This window comes from Saccopteryx leptura, chromosome 6, assembly GCF_036850995.1.
Source record: "Saccopteryx leptura isolate mSacLep1 chromosome 6, mSacLep1_pri_phased_curated, whole genome shotgun sequence".
NCBI classification, from domain to species: domain Eukaryota; kingdom Metazoa; phylum Chordata; class Mammalia; order Chiroptera; family Emballonuridae; genus Saccopteryx; species Saccopteryx leptura.
This window is the reverse complement of record NC_089508.1, coordinates 92,918,276-92,939,219: the sequence shown is the minus strand read 5'-3', so window position 1 is coordinate 92,939,219 and position 20,944 is coordinate 92,918,276. Positions and strand designations below refer to the sequence as shown.

Here is a 20,944-nt window from a genome sequence, read left to right as displayed (position 1 = left end):
GGTAGCTTGGCCTTGCCTTCTTGGAGCTGTACCCAGCTCAGGCAGAATGAGGTCTTGTTTGTGAGTGCCTGAGGTTCACTAGGCCCTATAGGAGCAAGAGGAAGGAACCTGGGGAGATGGGGACATGGTGAATGGGATGAGACTGAAAGGCAGGCAAAGAACTGGAAATTGCAGTCACAGAATGTGAAGGAGGGGCTTTGTGAGCAGGGAAGAGACTTATCAAAAAATGTAAACTGCACCTCTCTGGTTTCGGAATGGAGACTAAAGCTGGAAATGCAGAGAAGCTGGGATCAGAGCTGTGTGAGAGTGTAAATTGATGCAGCAATAGAGAAAAGGGAGGGTTCTGAATTGCCAGGGGGCACGTTGGAATTTGTAGAGGAAGGAAAAAGGGACTCTGTCAGATAGAGCTGTTCAGTGACAGCCCCTGTGTTAGCCCTGATGGCTGTATGGGCAGGGGCTGCACCTAATTTCTTACTGTTTTTCAGCACCTAGCGTGGTGTCTGTCACACAGCAGACGTTTAGTGAATGTCTGCTGATCAAACGTTAATAGGAAGAAGCTAAGGGAAAGAGTTGCTCGCCTTCTTCTCGCTCCACTCTTCAGGCCTGTGTCTGCATAAATGGGCAAGTTGGGAGGTCAGAAACTGGAGGAGCCCTGGTGGGCTCGGTTAGTTACAGTGTCATCCCCACATGCAAAGGTCGTAGGTTCGATCCCTAGAATAGATCGGTATCTCTCTCTACCGCCCTCCTTCCCTTCCTTTCTCTCTAAAATCAATAAATAAAAATTTTTTAATCCTTAAAAAAAAAAGAAACTGGAGGAAAGTTAAGCAAGCAACGAGATCTGAGAGAGCAGACTGAGAGGGCACACTTGGAGGCAGCTAGGGCATGAGCTGGGGAGTCTTATAGAGAAAATGGGAGGAAAATATGAATGAACAGTGTTAGGAACCCAAGAGGAAGACACAGAGAAGGGAGAGAAAGGAGGTGGTTTCCCGAAAAGGTTGAGTTATTTCCAAAGACGGAGTTGGCAGATTTGAATTTGGAGTAGCATCACCACCCTTCACCATCCCCAGTCATGGCATGAAACCACAGTTGAATCAGTCATACCCATAACTTATACACAAGTCACAAAGAGTTCATAAATCAGTACCGGGCACATCCTAAACACCCTGGCAATTACACGGAAGTCACTTTTGGCCAAGTGGGCCAAAAGGCAGAAGCATAAACCTGCATGTAAGGAACGCTGTGAGGGATGGCCTTGACAATGACTGTCCTTGTTGAATGAGTTCAGAGGTACCTAGGAGAAGAGGGGGAGGCAAGAAATGCAGAGTTCACCATAACTCTGAGTGAAATCTGCAGACAGAGAGCGATTCTAAATACACAGAAGCCATAAAGAAGAGAGATGCATGCAGTCAAGGATTATAACCCATCCTGTTCCTCTGGTGATGAGTCAGACAGACCCTGAATGAGTTGAGGACTCGAGGAAGAAAGAGCCAGCTGGGGACCCCAGGGACTATAATAAGAAAGGCCAGGGCAGCTGGAGAAGGGGCTGGTGGGCGGGTGCCTGAAGGGAGGGCAGTGGCGGCTGGATGCACTGTCAGCGGCCGCCTTGGACTTAGGCAACTCATATTTTGCAGCAGGCGACAGGCTGTCGACACGGCAGTCCTTTACCTCACCGTTAGAAACTCATTTCATTGATTTTTCCATCTTTCTTCTCTGGTTTCTCAGTCATCCCACCACTCATATTCCCAGAGCCCCTTGCCTCTCTGGGGAAAGCCCCAGGGGACCACGACCACCCTTCCTCCACCCCAGGCTGGTGAGACAGGGGTAAAAGATTTAGAGGTGCCTTCCAGTACTCTAAGATACTCCCATTGGTTCTCAGTGTCCCCCTCACCTAGGAACTAGTCCAGCGACCAGGGCCTTTGTGTAGGGTTGTTTAGGGTGCCCATTTAAAGGGTGATAGGGCAGACAGAGGCCCATCTGCTCTCCCGTCACCAAGCTGTACAACTGCATACACTGGAGGAAGACATCTCTTACTAACTCCTCCTGAGACAGCTCAGCTACCCTTTTTTTATTTTTCAAAGTCAAATGAGAGAACAGGGGCTCACCTCTGTGTTTGGTCAGGAATATGGGGTTGCATTAAAGCTAAGGGTTCCAGCCTTGAAATCACAGCAGGGGAACTCACTGGGATGGTATGCAGTCTGGTCCTCTGTTGCTTCTTGACATGCAGTCAGTGAAGCAGGGCGGGTGTGGGTCAGAAATTTTTGCTTCATGTGTGGACATTTCCCTAGTGCCTTCTCCAGTCACAGCCAACTACCCTCAGCTTCTCCCTTCGGGGCTGGATTGGGCTGAAGGTCAAGAGTCAATTGCCAGTCATTTGGCTTCTCAGTGAAGGAGGGCAGAGAGTGGGACAGGAGTGTTAAGAGTGTTTCCCTGAAGAACTGGTGGCGTAAATGCCATTTCCAGCCACAAATTTTTCATTCCTTGTTTTGCTGGTGACCACCTCCCACCTCAGTCTCAAGCCCAAGGCCTTCTGGCTCTGTGCTCTTTTCCTCTGGTCTTGGGAAAGCTGTTTCTCTGGAGCCCAGTGAATCCTTCAGTCTTGGATGCCCAAGTCTAGATTCTGCTAATTCCCCTGACCTCGCAGTTGTCTTCCTTTCTATCCAGCCACTTCCAAGTTCTGTGTCCTGGTCTGTTTGGGTCATAAATGCCATCTTCCTCCCATCTCCAGCTTTTTCAGGCTATGTGGTTTCTGAAACCTGGAGTTAAATCCTGGTGCTTTAGGGAAAGGAGTGCACTTGAGGTTAGGAAGAGAGAAGAAAGGAAAGGCCAAGAAAGAGGTTCAGGATGGATGCAGCAGAGAGAAGTGGGAGAAGCCAGGCAGGCAGAGGATGAGGAGAGTCTAAGGTAAAAACCATATGACTTCCAGCCAGCCAGGGGGAGAAGGCCACAATTTAAATGAAAAAAGGAGGAGGGCTGTAGGCTGTGAGGATTGTGCACAAAATGGAAGGAAGAGAGGAACCCGTAGCCTGAGCTGCAGGGAAATGAAGGCCAGGAGGAGGATGTGTGTAGGGGAAGCCTAACACTGCAAAGGCAGGCGGTGGACTCAGCCTCCCTGTCAGTCCTGAGTTCAAGCTGTGCTGGCTTTGACCTCTGTGGGAGGAACTGAAGTGGCAAATTAACGACAATAATGAAGTCACTGCTCCTTGTTTGTCTTTGCTGGTTTCCCCCTTGAGATTTGTCCCTTTGGCCAGACGGGGCAACGTGGGGGAGGGAATGACAGCGTAGAGAAGGGCGGGGGAAGGGCGCAGGGAGGAGGGCAGGAAATGGAGATGGGGAGGACAGACAGACCAGCCGAAGGAAGAGGGAGGGTGCCGAGTGTAGGAAAGAGAGACCAGGGATAGAGGAAAAACAAGGAAGATGCAGAAAGAGGAAGAAAGGGAAAAGAACAATAGGGAAAGGAGAGGGAAGCCTGGAAGGAGGAGCCGAAGAACAGGGAGGAGAGGAAGAGGTGGACTGGGGAAATGGCGAGCTGGAGGGACAGAAAGTGAACTGGGCTGAAAGAGCTGCAGCTGGTGGGGCCAGGGGGCGGGGCCTCATCTCCATCTCTAATGGCTGTGAAATGAGGTTAGCTCCATTAGAGGCGGTGAGAGTGTAACGAGATCACACTCATTAGGGCTGGGCCATCCCAGTAATTACCACCACCCCAAACAAGCCTGCCCATGCCATCGGGCCTCAGAGCACAAACAGGCACACAACAGGACACCCCAGGGCATCCCGCTGCTCAACAGAAGCCCAGGGCCCACATGGGTATAACCTAAGGCTGGAGGGGATAAGTCCCAGGCCTGAGAGCCAGCACCTTCCTAACCTGAAAGAGGTATTTAGACACAGGGCTACACCCAGGCCCTCAGCCACACACAATCAAAAAGCAATAAACATGCACGTATACCCCAACTCAGGAAATAAAGCATGTGGTTGAATACTTATTGTTTTTATTTATTAATCAGACAAAATGCCAATCTCAATAAAGATTATCTCAATGGACGCAGCTCCACAAGGAACTAGTCCCCCTTCTAAATCTGCAGGAACAGGCTTTAAGTGACCCACTTGTGGTTATTTACATAATAAGGAATAGAACTAAATTTGATTCCGGGTCTGTCTGGCCCTAAAGGCTGTATTTTTAATACCATACCACTTGCCTGATAAAGTTCATATTCTTTTATGGATACACATGTATAGACTTTCAGCTTTAAGAGACATCACAAATGAGTACACATATCATCAGCCAAATAACTCAACCTTTGATATCTCCCCTCACCCCAAACACACACACACAATGGCCATGGCCCCTGCATAAATAATAATATGGATGGCACCCACTGGAGTTGCACAAAATAGTGGGCCTGTTCTGGTCCATCTAACACCTTCAAGCCCAAAGAGTAGCATGACAATCCATATGTATAAGGGCAGAGTAACAAACTCAAAGTCTTCATTCAAAATGCCTGCCAGCTGGAGTTTAAAAGCTTACAAATTAACCTAAGAGCAGAGTTCTGGAGTCAGGCTACTTGAGTCCTATCTTGATTCTACTTATTTCCAAGTGTAAGACCTTAAACATTACTTAACCCATCTAAGTCTGTTTCCATGTTTGTAAAATGGGAATGAATAGCTGTATCTTTCATTAGATTGTGGTGAAGCGTTAGGTGATACTTGCAGAGGGCTCAGCTCAGTGCCTGGCATATGGTAAACATTTAAAGATATTGTTGTATTACTATTACTAGTTATTGTAATCGTATTTAAATGGAGTCATTACCATCACAAGGGGTCATATAGAATCAAAGAACTAGAAGGATTTATTTATAGACACAGTCACTTACAATGGTGTCCTTCAAAATAATTCTAGAAGAATTGCATGTGATTCCTTTCAAGCTCAGGGAGATCAAAGGTCTTCTACAGAGGTCCCCATGCCTGGATCAGATAAGATCCTGAATCTGAATTCAAGAGGACAACTTTCCTGTCCCTCACTCCCAAGTGCTCATATACAGTGTGTCTGTAAAGTCATGGTGCACTTTTGACCAGTCACAGGAAAGCAACAAAAGACGATAGAAATGTGAAATCTGCACCAAATAAAAGGAAAACTCTCCCAGTTTCATACCTATTCAGTGCAGTTCGATGTAGGCTCACGCACAGATTTTTTTTGGTTCCTTAGGTAGCTTTCCCGTATAGCCCCTACAGACTCGTCACTGACTGATGGCCTACCAGAACGGGGTTTCTCCACCAAACTGGCGGTTTCCTTCAACTGCTTATCTTCATTATAAACGCGCCGATATTCACATTGCACTTTGGTCATGGATTCGAATTTAGCGAGCCACAGAACACACTGAACTTTCCTCTGTACCATCCACATCTCGACTGGCATGGCCATGGGCTGCTCCGCTGTATACACGGTGTTATGTCATCATCTGTGCATGCACACATGCTGCCACATCATCTTACAGAAACTGAGAGGGTTTTCCTTTTATTTGGTGCAGATCTCACATTTCTATCGTCTTTTGTTGCTTTCCTGTGACCGGTCAAAAGTGCACCATGACTTTACGGCCACACTGTAGAGATGAAGGGTTCAGAACTGGCTTTGTGTCATTGTCAAAGCCTGTGTCTCTTCACTGCTCCACATTGGTGTCCTAACACTTGTAGCCTCATTGAGGGAGATGCATGGGCAAAAGTCTCCACTCCTCCTTGCTGCATACCTCAACAAAGCCGTGCAAATGTGGATGGATGTCCAACTCACTGGTTGTCATGTTAGTCCATAACTTCCTTTTTACTCCTCTCTGCTCCCCTGTCTGCTCCCTACCCATCCCACATCTTCTTCCTCTCTGCCTCTCCTCTCTCCTCACCCAGTTCCCTCATGCCTACCTGAAGCATCTTATAAGATGCAAAACAGCCTCCTTGCTCTGTCCCTCTCACTGGGGATAGACAACTAGTTCAATCTGATGCCAAAGCAGGGAGGCTTCAGTGAGAGTCAATATTTACATATGCAGATCAGGAGCCAACACAGCTAGGCCCCCTACTTCCCTCCTTCTCCTCCCTCCCTTCTTCCCTCTTCTCTGCCTTAGCACTCTCTTTCTTTACCCTCTATGACACTCATTTTCCTGCCATTCTCATTTTCCTCTTTGGACAAAATTTATCTTGCACAAAGTAAGCACTGCAAATATTTTAGAGGGAAAGGTAGAGAGGTTTAGGAGAGATAGGTAGAAGTAAAATGGAAGGATCTTTTGTTTTCTTTTTAATGTCGAAGGTAAGATTTATGAGAAAATGATACTTTTAAATGCAGGGAGATGTCACACTAGTTTTATCCAAGTATTAGCTGCTTCTGCACCCAGGCAGAGTGAGAGCCTGGGCCCAGCTTCCAGTCTCTGCTCTGGGACAGTGGATGTCGCTAGGCCCAGCAGTCAGGAGGGCCAACTGAGAAATGAACTCTGCTGCTGGGCAGATTAGACTTAAATTCTGCCCACTGAAGAATCTACCCTCAATTGAAAAGGGCAGAGATCAGAGGATGAATCCTGGTCAAGAAGGGGCAAGGCAGAAGGAAAGTTATCAGCCTACCTGCAGACACCTTGCTTCATTCTGTGGGAGGATATACGCCAAGAGAAGGAAAAGAACTAACCCAAGTGAACACCCATACCTGCACTTTCACAAGTCACCTAGTCTGGTCTTCACCACATCTGGTATGGAAGGTACCATTATTCCCATTTTTATCAGATAAGGAAACTGAGACTCTGGGTGAGTAACTTACTGAGGTGGCACAGCTGGTGGGTGGGGGAGCCAGGACTGACCCTGGGTCTGCATGAAAACAAAGCCCAGGTTCTTCCACTGCCTCAAAATATATAGCTCGTCTAATTAGTCTGTTTGCTGTTTATACCAAACACTCCCAGCTATGCAGGGTGCACATACTCCATCTTTGTTCTCTTCCCCTCCTCTCCATGTCTGTTTCCTCTTGAAAGCAACAGGTTTGAGTCAAAAGGGGGAGAGAGACAAAGGCAAGAGTGTGCCAATGAGCAGTGCCTTAGGCAAGAATTTCAGAGAGGAAAGAGAAAAGGTCCTAGAAATTGGCTCTGAGTTAGGATAGCCTGAAATGGTGGAAAAGTTAAAGGCAGAAATGTTTGGAAGGCTCTGATGTGAATATCATTATATGCAAATCTTAAGCTAACCACTTGGTGCCCTCTATTAGACTTTGTTGGGAAAGCTTTTGCCTTGTTACGTTTGGAAAAATGGAGGAAAAGGGCCCTGGCCGGTTGGCTTAGTGGTAGAGCATCGGCCTGGCGTGCGGGGCACCCGGGTTCGATTCCCAGCCAGGGCACATAGGAGAAGCGCCCATTTGCTTCTCCACTCCCACCCCCTCCTTCCTCTCTGTCTCTCTTCCCCTCCCGCAGCCAAGGCTCCATTGGAGCAAAGATGGCCCGGGCGCTGGGGATGGCTCCTTGGCCTCTGCCCCAGGCGCTAGAGTGGCTCTGGTCGCAATAGAGCAACACCCCAGAGGGGCAGAGCATCGCCCCCTGGTGGGCAGAGCATGGCCCCTGGTGGGCGTGCTGGGTGGATCCCCGTCGGGCACATGCGGGAGTCTGACTGTCTCTCCGTTTCCAGCTTCAGAAAAGTACAAAAAAAAAAAAAAAAGGAGGAAAAGGGGATTTTGGTATTTGCTTTAAGAAGGGGAGTCCAGCCCTGCCAGGTTGGCTCAGCCCAGCATGTGGAAGTGCTGGGTTCAATTCCCAGCCAGGGCACAGGAGAGGCACCCATCTGCTTCTCTACTCTTCCCCCTCCCCTTTGTCTCTCTTTTTTTCTCCACAGCCAAGGCTCTATTGGAGCAAGGTTGGCCTGGTCCCTGAGGATGGCTCCATGGCCTCCGCCTCAGGCACTAGAATGGCTCCAGTTGCAGTGGAGCAATGACCCAGATGCACAGAGCATTGCCCCGTGGTGGGCTTGCCTGGTGGATCCCAGTTGGGCGCATGCAGGAGTCTGACTCTCTGCCTCCCTGCTTCAGAAAAGAAAAAAAGAAGAAAGGGAACCCAGAGGAAAAAGCCAATCCGTTCCCCTCAGGCCTCTTCCTCCTAGGTGGTGTTCCCTCCTTAACCACTAGGGGGAAGTCGTGTTTCTTTTGCACTCCTGGTTGACTGGAGGTGAGAGGGGGCTTCACCCAAGGGGAGTCCTGGTCTTGCTGGGGTCTCTAAAGGGTAACTCCCTCCCTAGTTTTGCCTTCAGTTCTACTGGCCAACCTGAACCTATGCCCTGGCTTCTCCTTGGTGATGAGCAAAGTCTTTCCTTCCTCAGACTTCATGTTTTTGGTCCTTCCTTTGCCCTTGTCTATTTGGCTTCTGCAATTCTCCAGTTCTGAAGTCTCCCTATAATCTCCCTGGCTTGTGTGGTCTCAGAGCCTGCCTTTTCAGCTGTCCACAACCTTACATCCAGCCTTTCTGTCCATCTCCTAGCATCTCTATCTCAGGAGCTTTCTGGGTCCTACAGTCCATCTTGGAGCCTCCTGGCTTCTTCCTGTTCTTAGTACTGTGTATCTGCCCTTTGAACGGAAAGCACATATCAAGAATAGGAATTCTTGACCAGCTATTTAGGGGGTGCCTTTCTGTCCACCACCCAAAGAATATTTGCAGTTCAGTGATTATGTTCAGTGATTACGCAACAGTTCCCTAGCTGAGCTTTGAAAGTAGCCTTTCCATACTGCCGTTCCCATCTGGGAGGTGGAAGAGGGCCATACCAAAAACAATAAAAAAATCTCTTCTTTTTCCGTACCTTTCTCCTCCTCACCCTGTAAGGGCAGGACGCATTAGGGAAGGAGGTGGGGTGAAGGGGCAGCAAAGGGTGCTCTGCTGACAAGAGCCTTTTAGGTTACAAGTTGGAAGATTCATCTTGGGGGCTGACTGCACCCTCAGAACTCTCCACCCTCCCTTGGCTCCAGGCCTGCCTCCTCCCATCCCCCTCGGTGGCAGCAGCCTTGTAATTTAAAGCTCTCTCTGTCGCCTCTAATGTGATCCTCTCGTTTTATTGACTCTCTCTGCCGTCTGTGGCGCCCCTTCACATCAATCTCCGTTCTAATCACACCGCCTCCACTGCCTGCTGTCTCCCCTCACCCTCTCCTCATGGGCCCCTAGTCCTTGCCTCTACCCAGCTTTCCTTTTCACTGTCCCCCCACCTCCACCCTACACCTGGTCCACCCTATTCCTCCTTCCCTCCTCCAGAGAGGAATGCCAGGGCCCTTGAGGGATTGCCTTTCCCCTTCCCCTCTGCTAAAATGTGCCCTGAGGGAAAAGAGAGGATCTCAAGGAAGCCCTGAACTCAAAGAGGAATGGCAGTGGTCTGAGGGGGAACAGGACCCTGGGTGGGTTGTGACTTTTAGGCTTGTCCTCTGGTTCTGCATCATCAAGGAAGGAAGGGCAAAGAAAGGGACATGGAGATTCAGAGGGAGAAGGAAGAAAAGATGGAGGAAGAGGAAAATGGAAGGAGGAAAAGAAGTGAAAAAATAATTGCTGCAGTTAAAGATTTGTAACAAATACTAGGTGATGGGAGAAGCACAGAGAAGGAAGGGGGAGGGGAACTGGGGATGCACTGAGGCAGAGATAAATTTGCAATTGAAATTCTTTCCTGAAGAGGAGCAGGTTGGGAGGTAGGGAAGAGATCTGCAAGTTTAAACAGCTGCCCTAGTGATCTGGGTCTCAGGCTTGCCCAAAGCAAACCTTTTTTCTTTTTTTTTTCTTTCTTTTTTTTCTTTTTTACAGAGACAGAGAGAGTCAGAGAGAGGGACAGACAGGAACGGAGAGAGATGAGAAGCATCAATCATTAGTTTTTCGTTGCATACTGCGACACTTTAGTTGTTCATTGATTGCTTTCTCATATGTGCCTTGACCATGGGCCTTCAGCAGACCGAGTAACCCCTTGCTCGAGCCAGCGACCTTGGGTCCAAGCTGGTGAGCTTTGCTCAAACCAGATGAGCCCGCACTCAAGCTGGCGACTTCGAGGTCTCAAACCTGGGTCCTCCGCATCCCAGTCCAACGCTCTATCCACTGTGCCACCATCTGGTCCAGCAAACCTTTGGTTTCTAACTACAAATCAGGTGGGGTTTCTCCCTCAGTCTTAGGAAGTAGCAGCTTTGGAGAGAGGATTTGGGGCTTAGGTCTTCCTAACCCTCCTCTGAAGTGTGACTGAGACTTGTGAGGGGGAGCCAGGAGATGGAGCAGATCAATGAGATATAGGCAGGGTGGGTGAAGGGAAGACAGCACCCACCGGGTCAGCCCTCAGCGACAGGGCCCAGGAGAGGCCCCTCCTGCCTGCCCTCAGTCTCTCCATTAGGTGGGACAGTGAACAGGCACTGGGCCCTGCTGCTGCAGGACAGGAAACGGTGGGCTGTCAGGTCTCACACGCATCATCCCCCGTATCTGTCCCCCAGGGTTCTGTAAGAGATGAATACCTTTCTCCTACAACTTCACAGCTTCTTTATGGTCGTTTAGGATAGACTCGACTCCATCTAATTCCTTTACTACCTTTTTGGTTCTCCAACTCCCTCCCTCCCACCATTTTCTCAACCCCTTGCCCAGGTGCTGATTTGCATTCATTAGCGCACTGACCCAGCTCCACTTGGAGCTCCGTCATGGGTTTGACTTTACACTCGGCTAACCCCCAAGAGGGGGGAAAAATTGGGGATAGGGGCTTCAGGCTGGGTGGGGCCAGACCAAGGAATCTGGAGGTGAGGGTTAGAGATGGCCCAGGGAAGGAGAGGCCAAATACCTCATCCCTTCCTTGAAGCACTCTGGCCTGAGCACTCAAGGTTTAATCATTAGAGATCACTGATATTAGGAACTGCAGAGCCTGACCTGTGGTGGCGCAGTGGATAAAGCGTCGACCTGGAAATGCTGAGGTCGCCGGTTCGAAACCCTGGGCTTGCCTGGTCAAGGCACAAATGGGAGTTGATGCTTCCTGTTCCTCCCCCTTCTCTCTCTCTGTTTCTCTCTCTCTCTTCTCTCTAAAAATGAATAAATAAAATTAAAAAAAAAAAAAGAACTGCAGAGGTTGTAGGTCACTTGGGACATTGGAAGAAGTATGGGATGGTGAGGCCTGGAGAATTGGGGAGTTTGAGGAGGGGTGTTAAGATAAAAAGTTTGGGAGCAGCATATTGAGGCTTGGTACTTCTAGTCAGCTAGAGAGAGCTCAGGAATCCTGATTTCTAAACCTCTGGAGGCCCATTTTTGCCGGTAGTGTGTCTGAGGGACAGTCTGATTGGATGGAGGACCCCAGGCCAGTCTTGGGGTACACCTCTGCCCCACCGGTCCTTTCCGGCTTCACTGCCTTGGAGCTGAGTAACCATCAGCGGCTCACTCAACTTCTCTGTGTCTCTTGGCTACCTCATCTGTAAAATAAGATTGTTGTGAAATTAAATGAGATGAAGAAAAGCATTTAGCACAGTGCCTGGACCAACCAACCATGGTATATGTACCTTTATAGTTATTAGTAATGTTATTACTATTATTATCTTTTTTCTTTGGAGAGGAGGAGGCTAATCTAGTAGAAGCTGTTGTCTTTCAACTGGCCAGGGAAGCTCCCACCAATTCCACATACTTGTGACCAGAGATGGATCTGGAAGATGCCTGCAAGCAGCCTGGTGCCTACAAGCCAATGGAAATTTCACTGCAGCCTCTCTGGCAAGAAGACCTTGACTTATGGAAATTACCTCTTTAGGGCTTGGAAAACCTGAGGGTCTTGTCCGGAGCTCATTCATTCAGCAGATGTGCATTGACTATGAGACAGGCATCTTTCTGTATGCTAGCGATAAGGCAGTAAGGAAGCAGATGGTCCCTGGTCTCATGGAACTTCCCTTCTAGGAGGGAGACATCAGTAAAGCAGGAAATATCACATAGCATTAAATCCCTAAGAAAGTAAACCCCCAGGGTTGTTTAGCATCTGTAGAGAGGGAAGGCCTGTTAATAGAGGATATATTTAAGCAGAGACTTAGATGACAAGAGCCACCAGACACAGGTCTGGGGAAGAGGATTCCAGGCATAGTAAACAGCGTGGGCAAGGCTCTAAGGCAGGAATGCACTTGGTGTGTTTGAGAAACAAGGCCAGTGGCTGGAGCTGGCCGGCCAGGCGGTGGTGTGGAGCACAGGCAAGTGCGTGTCAGATTAGGCCCTTTTGCAAATCAGGGAAAGGAGTTTGGATTTCATTCACAGAATAGTGAGATATCATTGATGGGTTTTAAACAGAGTACAGTATCATATACATTTTAAAAGATGATTCTTTATGATACCTGAAATTTGCTTTAAAACCATACAGGAAAAAGGAGACTTGACTTGGGGTGGTGGACATGCAATGCAGTGTGCAGATGATGCCATACAGACTTGTGCACCTAAAACCTGTGTAATTTTATTAACCAGTGTCACGCCAATACAGTCAATAAAAAATTTAACTGAAGCCATACAGGAAAAGGGGGAAGTGGATAAGGATTTAGATGAAACAAGATTGGCCATGAGTTGGTGACAGTTTGGCGTTTTTCATAATTGAGAATTAAATTAAAATTTCTGGCTGCTGTGGAGGAGTGGAGGAGGGAACTGGATTGGAGGCAATGGTGGAAGCAGAGGCCAAGGTGGAACCCACTGCATTCGCTCAGGAGAGAGGGGAAGGCGAGGCCAGGATGGGGCTGGTGCAGAGGAAGGTAAAGGAGGGATGGACACACGTTTGAGAGGCTGCTGTTGAACTGCATATGTTGGGGCAAGAGAAAACTTTTAGGTTTAGGTTTTTATACTAAGCGACCAGGTAAATGGTGGTACCAAATTGAGGTAGGAAAAATGGGGAAAAATAAATTCAGGAGAGAAATAAAGAGTTCTGATTTTAGACATGTTAAGTTCAAAACCTATTAGACTCTAACGAAGCTTTAAGTTGGCAAAGGGGTACCTGAGTCCGGTGCTCAGGGAAGAGGGTGGGGCTGGAGTAGCAGGACAGTCGGCTGCCTGCCTGCCTCCCCGGCTACCTGACAGCACAGCTCTCTCCATGTTTCCCCCGCAGGGCACTGGCTGTCCGGCTGAAATGAACCCGCTGCACTCCTCCGTCTGTCATGGCCACCCTTAGCTCATCCTCTGCTGCTGGCACCACCCCACCCCCTGGGCACAATGCCTCGTCCCCGCCTCCGGACACCTCTTCCTGCCACATTCCCCCTGATCCTGTCACCAAAGAGTCCCCTGCTGCCCCTTCCACCTCTGAGACCATGAGGCCCTCGGAGCCAGGCGGACAGCCTCTAGAGTCAGGCTGTGGCCTTGTCCCACCAAAGGAGACTGGGGGGCCCCAAGAAGAGCCTAGCTGTGGTGGTGGCTTCCCACCAAAGGACCTGGAGGTGGAAGAGGACAAAGCGCAGGAGGAGGGAGGGGGAGGGCTCCCTCCTGTGGACCTAAGCAACCATTTATTCTTCACAGCTGGCGGTGAGGCCTGCCTAGTGGCCAAGCTGCCCCTGCCAGGTGGCAGTAAACTGTTGTTACCAAAGGGCTTTCCCTGGGGGGAGGCAGGCATCAAGGAAGAGCTCAGCCTACCCCACCCGCCCCCCGCACACCTCACTGTCCTTCACATCCAACATGGCTTTGACCCAATCCAAGGCTTTAGCTCTTCTGACCAAATTCTGTCCCATGATACCTCAGCGCCACCTCCGGCTGCCTGCGAGGAAAGGGATGGAGCCTTCTGGAGCTACCAGCTGGCTCCAGTCCCACCCGGAGATCCCAAAGATGGCCCCCCTGGGAGCAGCGAGGGAAACCCCAGGGCCCTGTTCTGGCTCTGCCTCCTGTGCCGCCTGGGTTTCAGCCGGCCCCAGGCCTTTGTGGGTCACATGCGGTTTCATGCAGTGAAGCTAACCCCTGCTCAACACCAGGGCCTGCTGGGCTACCCAGCTGTGCTCCAGGAGGGGGATGAGAGCTGCATCGCTCTCCTAAGCTTTTTGGAACCAAAACCACCTGCTTGCCCCACTTCAGAAATACCCCTTGACAAGAGCAGCAGCGTGAACCTGGAGGCGAATGCAGCCCAGACCCACGATAGCCCCCCTGAGGCAGAAACCCAGGCCCTCGTCCTGCCCAGAGAAGTCATGGACTTCAGTCCACCCTCCCCATCCACAACCCCAGCCACCTGGGACCCCAACCCAACCCAAGCCAAAGAATTGCCAACGAAAGCAGGCGAGGCAGGGCCAGATTGGTTCCCCGAAGGGCAAGAAGAGGAAGGAGGGCTCTGTCCCCCACTCAACCAAAGCTCACCCGCCTCCAAGGAGGGGGGCACTCTCCCCATCCCAGTGGGCTCTCTCGAAGACCCCAGCGACCCACCGCAACCCTACCGCCTAGCCGATGACTACACCCCAGCCCCTGCCGCCTTCCAGGGCCTCAGCATGTCCAGCCACATGTCCCTGCTACACTCACGCAACTCCTGCAAGACGCTCAAGTGTCCCAAGTGCAACTGGCACTACAAGTACCAGCAGACCCTGGATGTGCACATGCGGGAGAAGCACCCTGAGAGCAACAGTCACTGTAGCTACTGCAGTGCCGGGGGGGCCCACCCCCGCCTCGCACGCGGAGAGAGCTACAACTGCGGCTACAAGCCCTACCGCTGCGACATCTGCAACTACTCCACCACCACCAAGGGCAACCTCAGCATCCACATGCAGTCTGACAAGCACCTGGCCAACCTGCAGGGCTTCCAGGCGGGGCCTGGTGGGCAGGGAAGCCCCCCAGAGGCATCTCTCCCACCCTCTGCGGGGGACAAGGAGCCTAAGACCAAATCATCTTGGCAATGCAAGGTGTGCAGCTATGAGACCAACATCTCTCGCAACCTGCGTATCCACATGACCTCCGAGAAGCACATGCAGAATGTTCTCATGCTTCACCAGGGGCTGCCGTTGGGCCTGCCACCGGGGCTGCTGGGTCCAGGCCCTCCACCCCCAGCAGGGGCTGCCCCCGCCACCCCCCCTGAACTCTTCCAGTACTTCGGGCCACAGGCCCTAGGGCAGCCCCAGGCTCCCTTGTCTGGCCCTGGGCTGAGGCCAGACAAGCCCCTAGAAGCCCAGCTGCTTCTCAACGGCTTTCACCACCTCGGAGCACCTGCCCGCAAGTTCCCCACTCCTGGTAAGCTCCCTGGGCTCTGCACCTCTTCCCTTTCCCTCCACCTTCCAGTGCCAAACTCAATTCCCTGCTCTCTCCCAAGGGTTAGCCCCCCACTTAGGTAACCCCAGTGCCCTCAGACTTATCCTCATTTACCCACCATCTACATTCCCACAGACCCTGCTCCACTCCTTCCTTAGGCCACTAATCTGCCTCTGTCCCCTAGCCCCAGGCAGCCTCTCCCCAGACACCCATCTGCCTCAAAGTCAGCTCCTGGGCTCCTTGTCCGATGGCCTGCCCACCTCGCCGCCCCCCGATGACAGCCCATCTCTGAAGGTGTTCCGCTGCCTCGTGTGCCAGGCATTCAGCACGGACAACCTGGAGCTGCTACTCTACCACTGCAGCATGGGCCGCAGTCTCCCAGAAGCCGAGTGGAAGGAGGTGGCCGGTGACACCCACCGCTGTAAGCTCTGCTGCTATGGCACCCAGCTCAAGGCCAACTTCCAACTCCACCTCAAGACTGACAAACATGCTCAGAAGTACCAGCTGGCGGCCCACCTGAGGGAGGGGGGTGGAGCCATAGGCACTCCTGCCCCCATGCCTATGGGAGATGGGACTCCTTATGGGTCTGTGTCCCCCTTGCACCTGCGCTGCAACATCTGTGACTTTGAGTCCAACAGCAAGGAGAAGATGCAGCTGCATGCCCGGGGTGCAGCCCACGAGGAAAACAGCCAGGTCTATAAGGTGAGAGGGGCAGGGGGACCTGGGCTTTGCAGGGCAGAACAGACAGCCTCTGGTGAGGAAAGAGGGGATGGGGATGGAGATGCAGAATGGGAAAGTGGGAAAACCCAGGACGGCAGAATTGGACAAAAAGGCATGTATGCACAAGGGTAATACTGTTTAGAAAAAAGATGTAGAGAAAGAGACCAAGGATGGTAGACTCGGATGAAGTGATCCAATACTTTTATTCAGCTTTTCTGGTGTTTGGGCTGGAGGGAGGAATCTGCCTCTGCTTAGTCCATCTTATCACCAGAAGGTTGAGGACAGAACCAGATTTCACTCACAAACTAGGAGAGTCCAGGATGGGCAGGAGGAAAAGCAGTAATGCTCAGATGGCCTCCGGAGGGAATAGAGGGGCTGGAGAGGGAGGAAGGACTGGGTGGGGAGGGTGCTGCTGGTCAGGCTTCCTTGGGGAAGGCAAAGGAGCCCCCCCCCCCCGAGATCTGGAGGCATTGGTTCCTTGTGGCCTGAGCAACCCCTTTCTGTTTTTCCAGTTTCTGCTGGAGATGGAGGGGGCGGCGGCAGGGGCAGAGCTGGGGCTGTTCCGCTGCCTGTTGTGTGCCTGGGAGACACCCTCCCGCCTGGCGGTGCTGCAGCACCTGCGAGCACCAGCCCACCGCGATGCCCAGGCCCAGCGGCGCCTGCAGCTGCTACAGAGTGGCCCAGCAGTTGAGGAAGGGCTCTCAGCTCTTCAGAGCATCCTGAGCTTCAGCCATGGGCAGCTCCGGATGCCAGGTGAGGAGGAGGAGTGACTGGAGGGAAGGGCTGCGCAGAAGGGCAGCTGGCACAGGAGCCAGAGGCTGAGAGCCAGACGAGGAAGGAGGGATGGGTCTGTGGCCTCTCAATAGCAACTGGAAAGGAGCTGTGAGGGGGTGACAGAACCAGATTTCAGGAATAGTGGGACTGCCAAGCGAAGGGGGCAACAAGAGACTATGGCTGGAAGAAGCAGAGAAGTGCAGGGACTTTGCTGGATAGAGAACAGGAAGAGAGATGAGGAGTCACCCACTGATTCCAAGCAATAACCAATGTCCTAGAAATGCTGGGTATGGGGGGTGGGCAAGAGTTGGTCAAGAAGGACAGAGAGGCACAAAGACAAGAATGGGCCAGGGCATATGGGAAACTGGTGGGAGCTGTGGGTGTGGCCTGAAGACAGCGTAGATGGGAAGCCCTTGACAAGCTCCCCAGCCTTTTCTTGTCTTTCCTGAAGGCTGGGCTGAGGGCCCCCCTCAGGCAGCTCAGGGTGTACCTGCAAACGCGGGGAAGGGCCGGCAAAGTGCCACTGACACTGAGGGTGCAGGAGAAGGGCCTGGGAGGGGCTGTCAGAGGTAGGCATGGGCATCCAGGCTTCACAGAGGCCAGGGGCAGGTGAGGATGAGGGCACGGGCAGCAGGAACCAGGAACAGGCAGCATTGACTGGTGCTAATTGAATTGCCAATATCCTGGCTGGAGTTAAGTGCCGGAGGGGCCCAGATCAATAGCTAACGATCCTGGCGCAAGGCTGAATGGAGTTAAGGAACTTTAACACTTTAATTAGGCTGCTACCGAAAATAAATTCCTACACATCTGTCAATTCTTAGTTGAGTGGTAATCTCCTCTCCCAGTTAGACCTGCCGCCTCCTGCTCACCGCAGCTGCTTCCATTCAGCCTCACCTCCCTTCTTCAGCGCCCCTCCCTCCAATTTCTGTGCTTCTTGCTCCCAGGAACAGTCACGACAAGGAGCCAATTTTGGCCCTGTTTCGGTCACCTACCACTGGCTTGTTTGCTCATCTTTAAGTGACAGGAGCTGGACTCCCAGAGATGATTTCTTAGGCCCTACTGGTTTGAACATTGTGATCTCCCTCCTCATCCCCCGCATTTCCTTTTGTCTTCCCCTGCCTGTTGATTCATCCATCCACTTTCTCCCTCACTGCCTCACTGCTTGTCCTGCTTTCACTGCCGTCTCCTCCCACCCCTGATGATTCATCCTATAAGCTGACTCTCCCCTCATTCTACACAGGGAAGACTTCTGTCACCCCCTTCGCTGAGCCACCCACCTCTGAGAAAGATGCCCAGAACAAGACAGAACAATCAGGTGAGTTGCACATCTGGTCCCTCCCTTCATCCCTTGCCCTCCCTACCTCCAATCCTAACACATTCTGAGATGCTTATGGGACCTTGTAATAATCCAGACACCCAGCAAGGCCTGGGATAAAAGACCCAAAGTAATCAAAAGAAAGGAAACATCAGAGGGAAGGGATGCAAAGCCGTAGAAGGCTAGGCACTTCTGTTCTCTTTGAGGACCCAAACCTGGCCATTCTGCTAACCTGGGGTCAGCCCTGCTAAACCAGCCTCCCCTCGTGATACTCAGTATAGCTCTGTGCTTTCCTGCCCTCTCTCCCTTTCCTCAGAGCCCAGCCCCCTACCCTGGAAGCTCTGTGCTACAAATCAGGTCATCTTAAGGGTCGGGGGTCTGTAAAAGGAAGAAGGAGGTGTGTCGAGTCTCTTAATCTCCTCTCCTTTCATCTTCAGCTTCTGAAGAGGCAGAGAATAAGACTGGCCCTCCTGGAGATGGTGCCAATCAGACCACGGTCAGAACTGGGGTAACTGGGAAGAGCTGAGGGGGGTCCAGTTTTACTGAGACTTATTCATGTTCTAAAGGCTGAAATTCTAATCAGCAGAGCTTTACAGAAATTTCAGACCAAAGGTAGACCTAATTTTGTGGTGCTTGTGACTTATTTCACTCAGAATACAACATTAAGAAATTCCACAGAGGCCCAGTTATGGATGTTCAGCACCAACAGGGAGCAGAGCTGGTCCCCAGGGTGGAGCACACAGGGAGATGACAGGAAGGGACAGCACAAATTTGAGGGAGAGGTGAACAGAGAAACTGTACTGAGGGCAAGAAAGACTGGAGGTAGGTGGAGAGAAGACGGGAGGAAAGTGAAGAAATGAAGAGATGAGGAAACAAAAACTAGCTGCTGCCCAGTTCTTTATTTTTGTTATGAGCAGAAAGACAACTAGACCCGGATGTTCATCTCCTTCAGAAAGCCCTGAGCCTGTGGAAGGGGCTTGGCACCTCCTCCTTGAGGGGAGCCGCACCAACCCAGATGATTGACAGACAGAAAGCTCTGCAAATCTCTTAAGTCTCCAGGATCCTGCCTCTTCCTGACCTCGGCAGGTCCCAGGAGCAGTGTTGCTCTGTGGCCTGAGAGGGTTGATTTTGAGCCTTTGGTCTTGAGGTGCCTTCCTGTGCCTCACAGCTCTCCAAACTGGACTGCAATAGGCAGTATTTGTTATGACTGCCTTCCTGCAGACGGTTGCAGTAACAGCTTATGTCCTCAGCTTCCCCTCCTCCTAACTTGCATTCCCTCCACAAACCCACTCCAGATGTCTGCTCCTAGGCCTAGGTGCATGCAGATGAGCATCACCTTCCCTGGACTGACAGCACAGGGGGAGGAGAGGTAGTGAGTCAGGGAAACAAATGCAGGCTGGAGGTCAGTCAGGTGATCAAGGCGGAAACAGGGGGCCTCCGACGCCCCACCCCAGGCTCCCCAGAGCCACCCTCCAGAGATGTGGGTGGGAATGCACTACTAGAGCCAAGCCAGAATTTCCTGAGCCACAGGGGGAGCTATGGCATTCGTTTACATTAAGAGGGAAGAAAAATAAAAGAAGGAAAAGAAAGTGGGAACTGTTGAGCCTCTAAGGGAAAATGAGCTGGCCTCTGAGCAGACACGTAGGGGGCCCCTACCAGAACCACTTAGTTCAGGGACCTTGGGGATGCACAATGGGCCGGGACAAAGGAGAGTCTGGGTCCAGCAAGTTGCAGAGGGAGGGGAAGCCATGTCAGGAAGAAAATACAGGCACTGTGGGAGTGGTAAGAAAAGAAAACCAAATCCCAGGGAGGCAGGCACAGGGCCATACTGTCAGCTGGAGAACTGAGTAGCGCAGCAGAGACAGGGAAAGACAGAGAGGCCAGGATAGAGGGAGAGGGCCAAAGAAGGAAGGCAAGGTGGTGGCCCAGGTCAGGCCTTTGTCCCAGTCCATGGAAAATGAGGTAGGAGCCAGCTTTCAGGACTGGGGCTGGGCCCACAGGGATACCCTCCTTTGGGCTCATTCTTCTTTTATTGGCGTGAGGGATTGTGCTATGTCCGGGAACCCAAAGGCTAAGTGATCATTGGTCCCACCCATCCCTGACACCCCCTCCACCGCCCATGTGCCCCCCAGGTATACTGCTGTCCATATTGCAGCTTCCTGAGCCCGGAGTCCAACCAGGTGAGGGTTCATGCACTCTCCCAGCATGCAGTGCAGCCCAAGTACAGGTGTCCGCTGTGCCAGGAGCAGCTGGTGGGCCGGCCGGCTCTGCACTTCCACCTCAGCCACCTTCACAACGTGGTGCCTGAGTGTGTTGAGAAGTTGCTGCTTGTGGTAAGTACGGGTTGGGTGAGGACCCATCCAGGGGGCCTGTTGGCTGGGGAGGAGGGGGAAGAAGGGAGGCAGAAACAGGGATATCCGCAAGTGTGTGTTGGAGGGAGGGTGTTGGTGAAGGAAACAGCATTTCAGAGTTGGAGGGAACCTCAGAGTGGAGCTTATCTAGCTGCCTCTACTTGCCTGTGAAGAAGCTAAGAATTGCCTTCACTTCCCTGAGGACCTGAGAAGAGCTGTTCCACAGCAGGCCCAGGCTGCCAGAAAGGAGAGGTGCAGCCCAGGCCCTCACATCTGTGGGGAAAACAGCAGTTAGGTGGGAGGTCTGTCCAGAGAGGACACTAGAGCCATGACAAGGGGCTGAGTACAGGCACAGGAGTGAGCCAAGGCGTGGGGAGGAAGTCACCGCCTTTTCTTCCATTACAGGCCACAACTGTCGAGATGACCTTTATGACCAAAGTACTGCCTGGGCCCTCTCTAAGCCCTCTGGGGGATAGCCCAGAGCTCCTGGCTCCTGGGCCAGAGCCTACGCCCAAAAGAGACCAAGTAGCAGGTAAGGAAGGGGCTGGCCAACCTCCTGAGGGGGCAGAAAAGGGGGTCGAGGCTCCACAGACCAAGAAGGTCTGAAGGCAGCTGAGGCAAGGGTCAGT

At 51.8% G+C, this 20,944-nt stretch overlaps 2 protein-coding genes across 3 annotated transcripts in view; one reads left to right on the top strand and one right to left on the bottom strand.

Moving 5' to 3' along the window:
* Positions 1-20,944, bottom strand: part of THTPA (thiamine triphosphatase) — a 44,676-nt gene that overhangs the window by 9,359 nt on the left and 14,373 nt on the right. The gene's annotated exons all lie outside the window — the stretch shown is intronic.
* ZFHX2 (zinc finger homeobox 2) overlaps positions 1-20,944 on the top strand; it is a 30,577-nt gene that overhangs the window by 3,216 nt on the left and 6,417 nt on the right. Inside the window, exons 2-8 of the mRNA XM_066342542.1 lie at positions 13,051-15,137; positions 15,340-15,857; positions 16,388-16,628; positions 17,890-17,964; positions 18,402-18,460; positions 20,097-20,297; positions 20,721-20,847. Of these exons, the coding sequence (XP_066198639.1) occupies positions 13,100-15,137; positions 15,340-15,857; positions 16,388-16,628; positions 17,890-17,964; positions 18,402-18,460; positions 20,097-20,297; positions 20,721-20,847 (3,259 nt within the window). The 5' untranslated portion in view covers positions 13,051-13,099. The remainder of the gene's footprint in view (positions 1-13,050; positions 15,138-15,339; positions 15,858-16,387; positions 16,629-17,889; positions 17,965-18,401; positions 18,461-20,096; positions 20,298-20,720; positions 20,848-20,944) is intronic.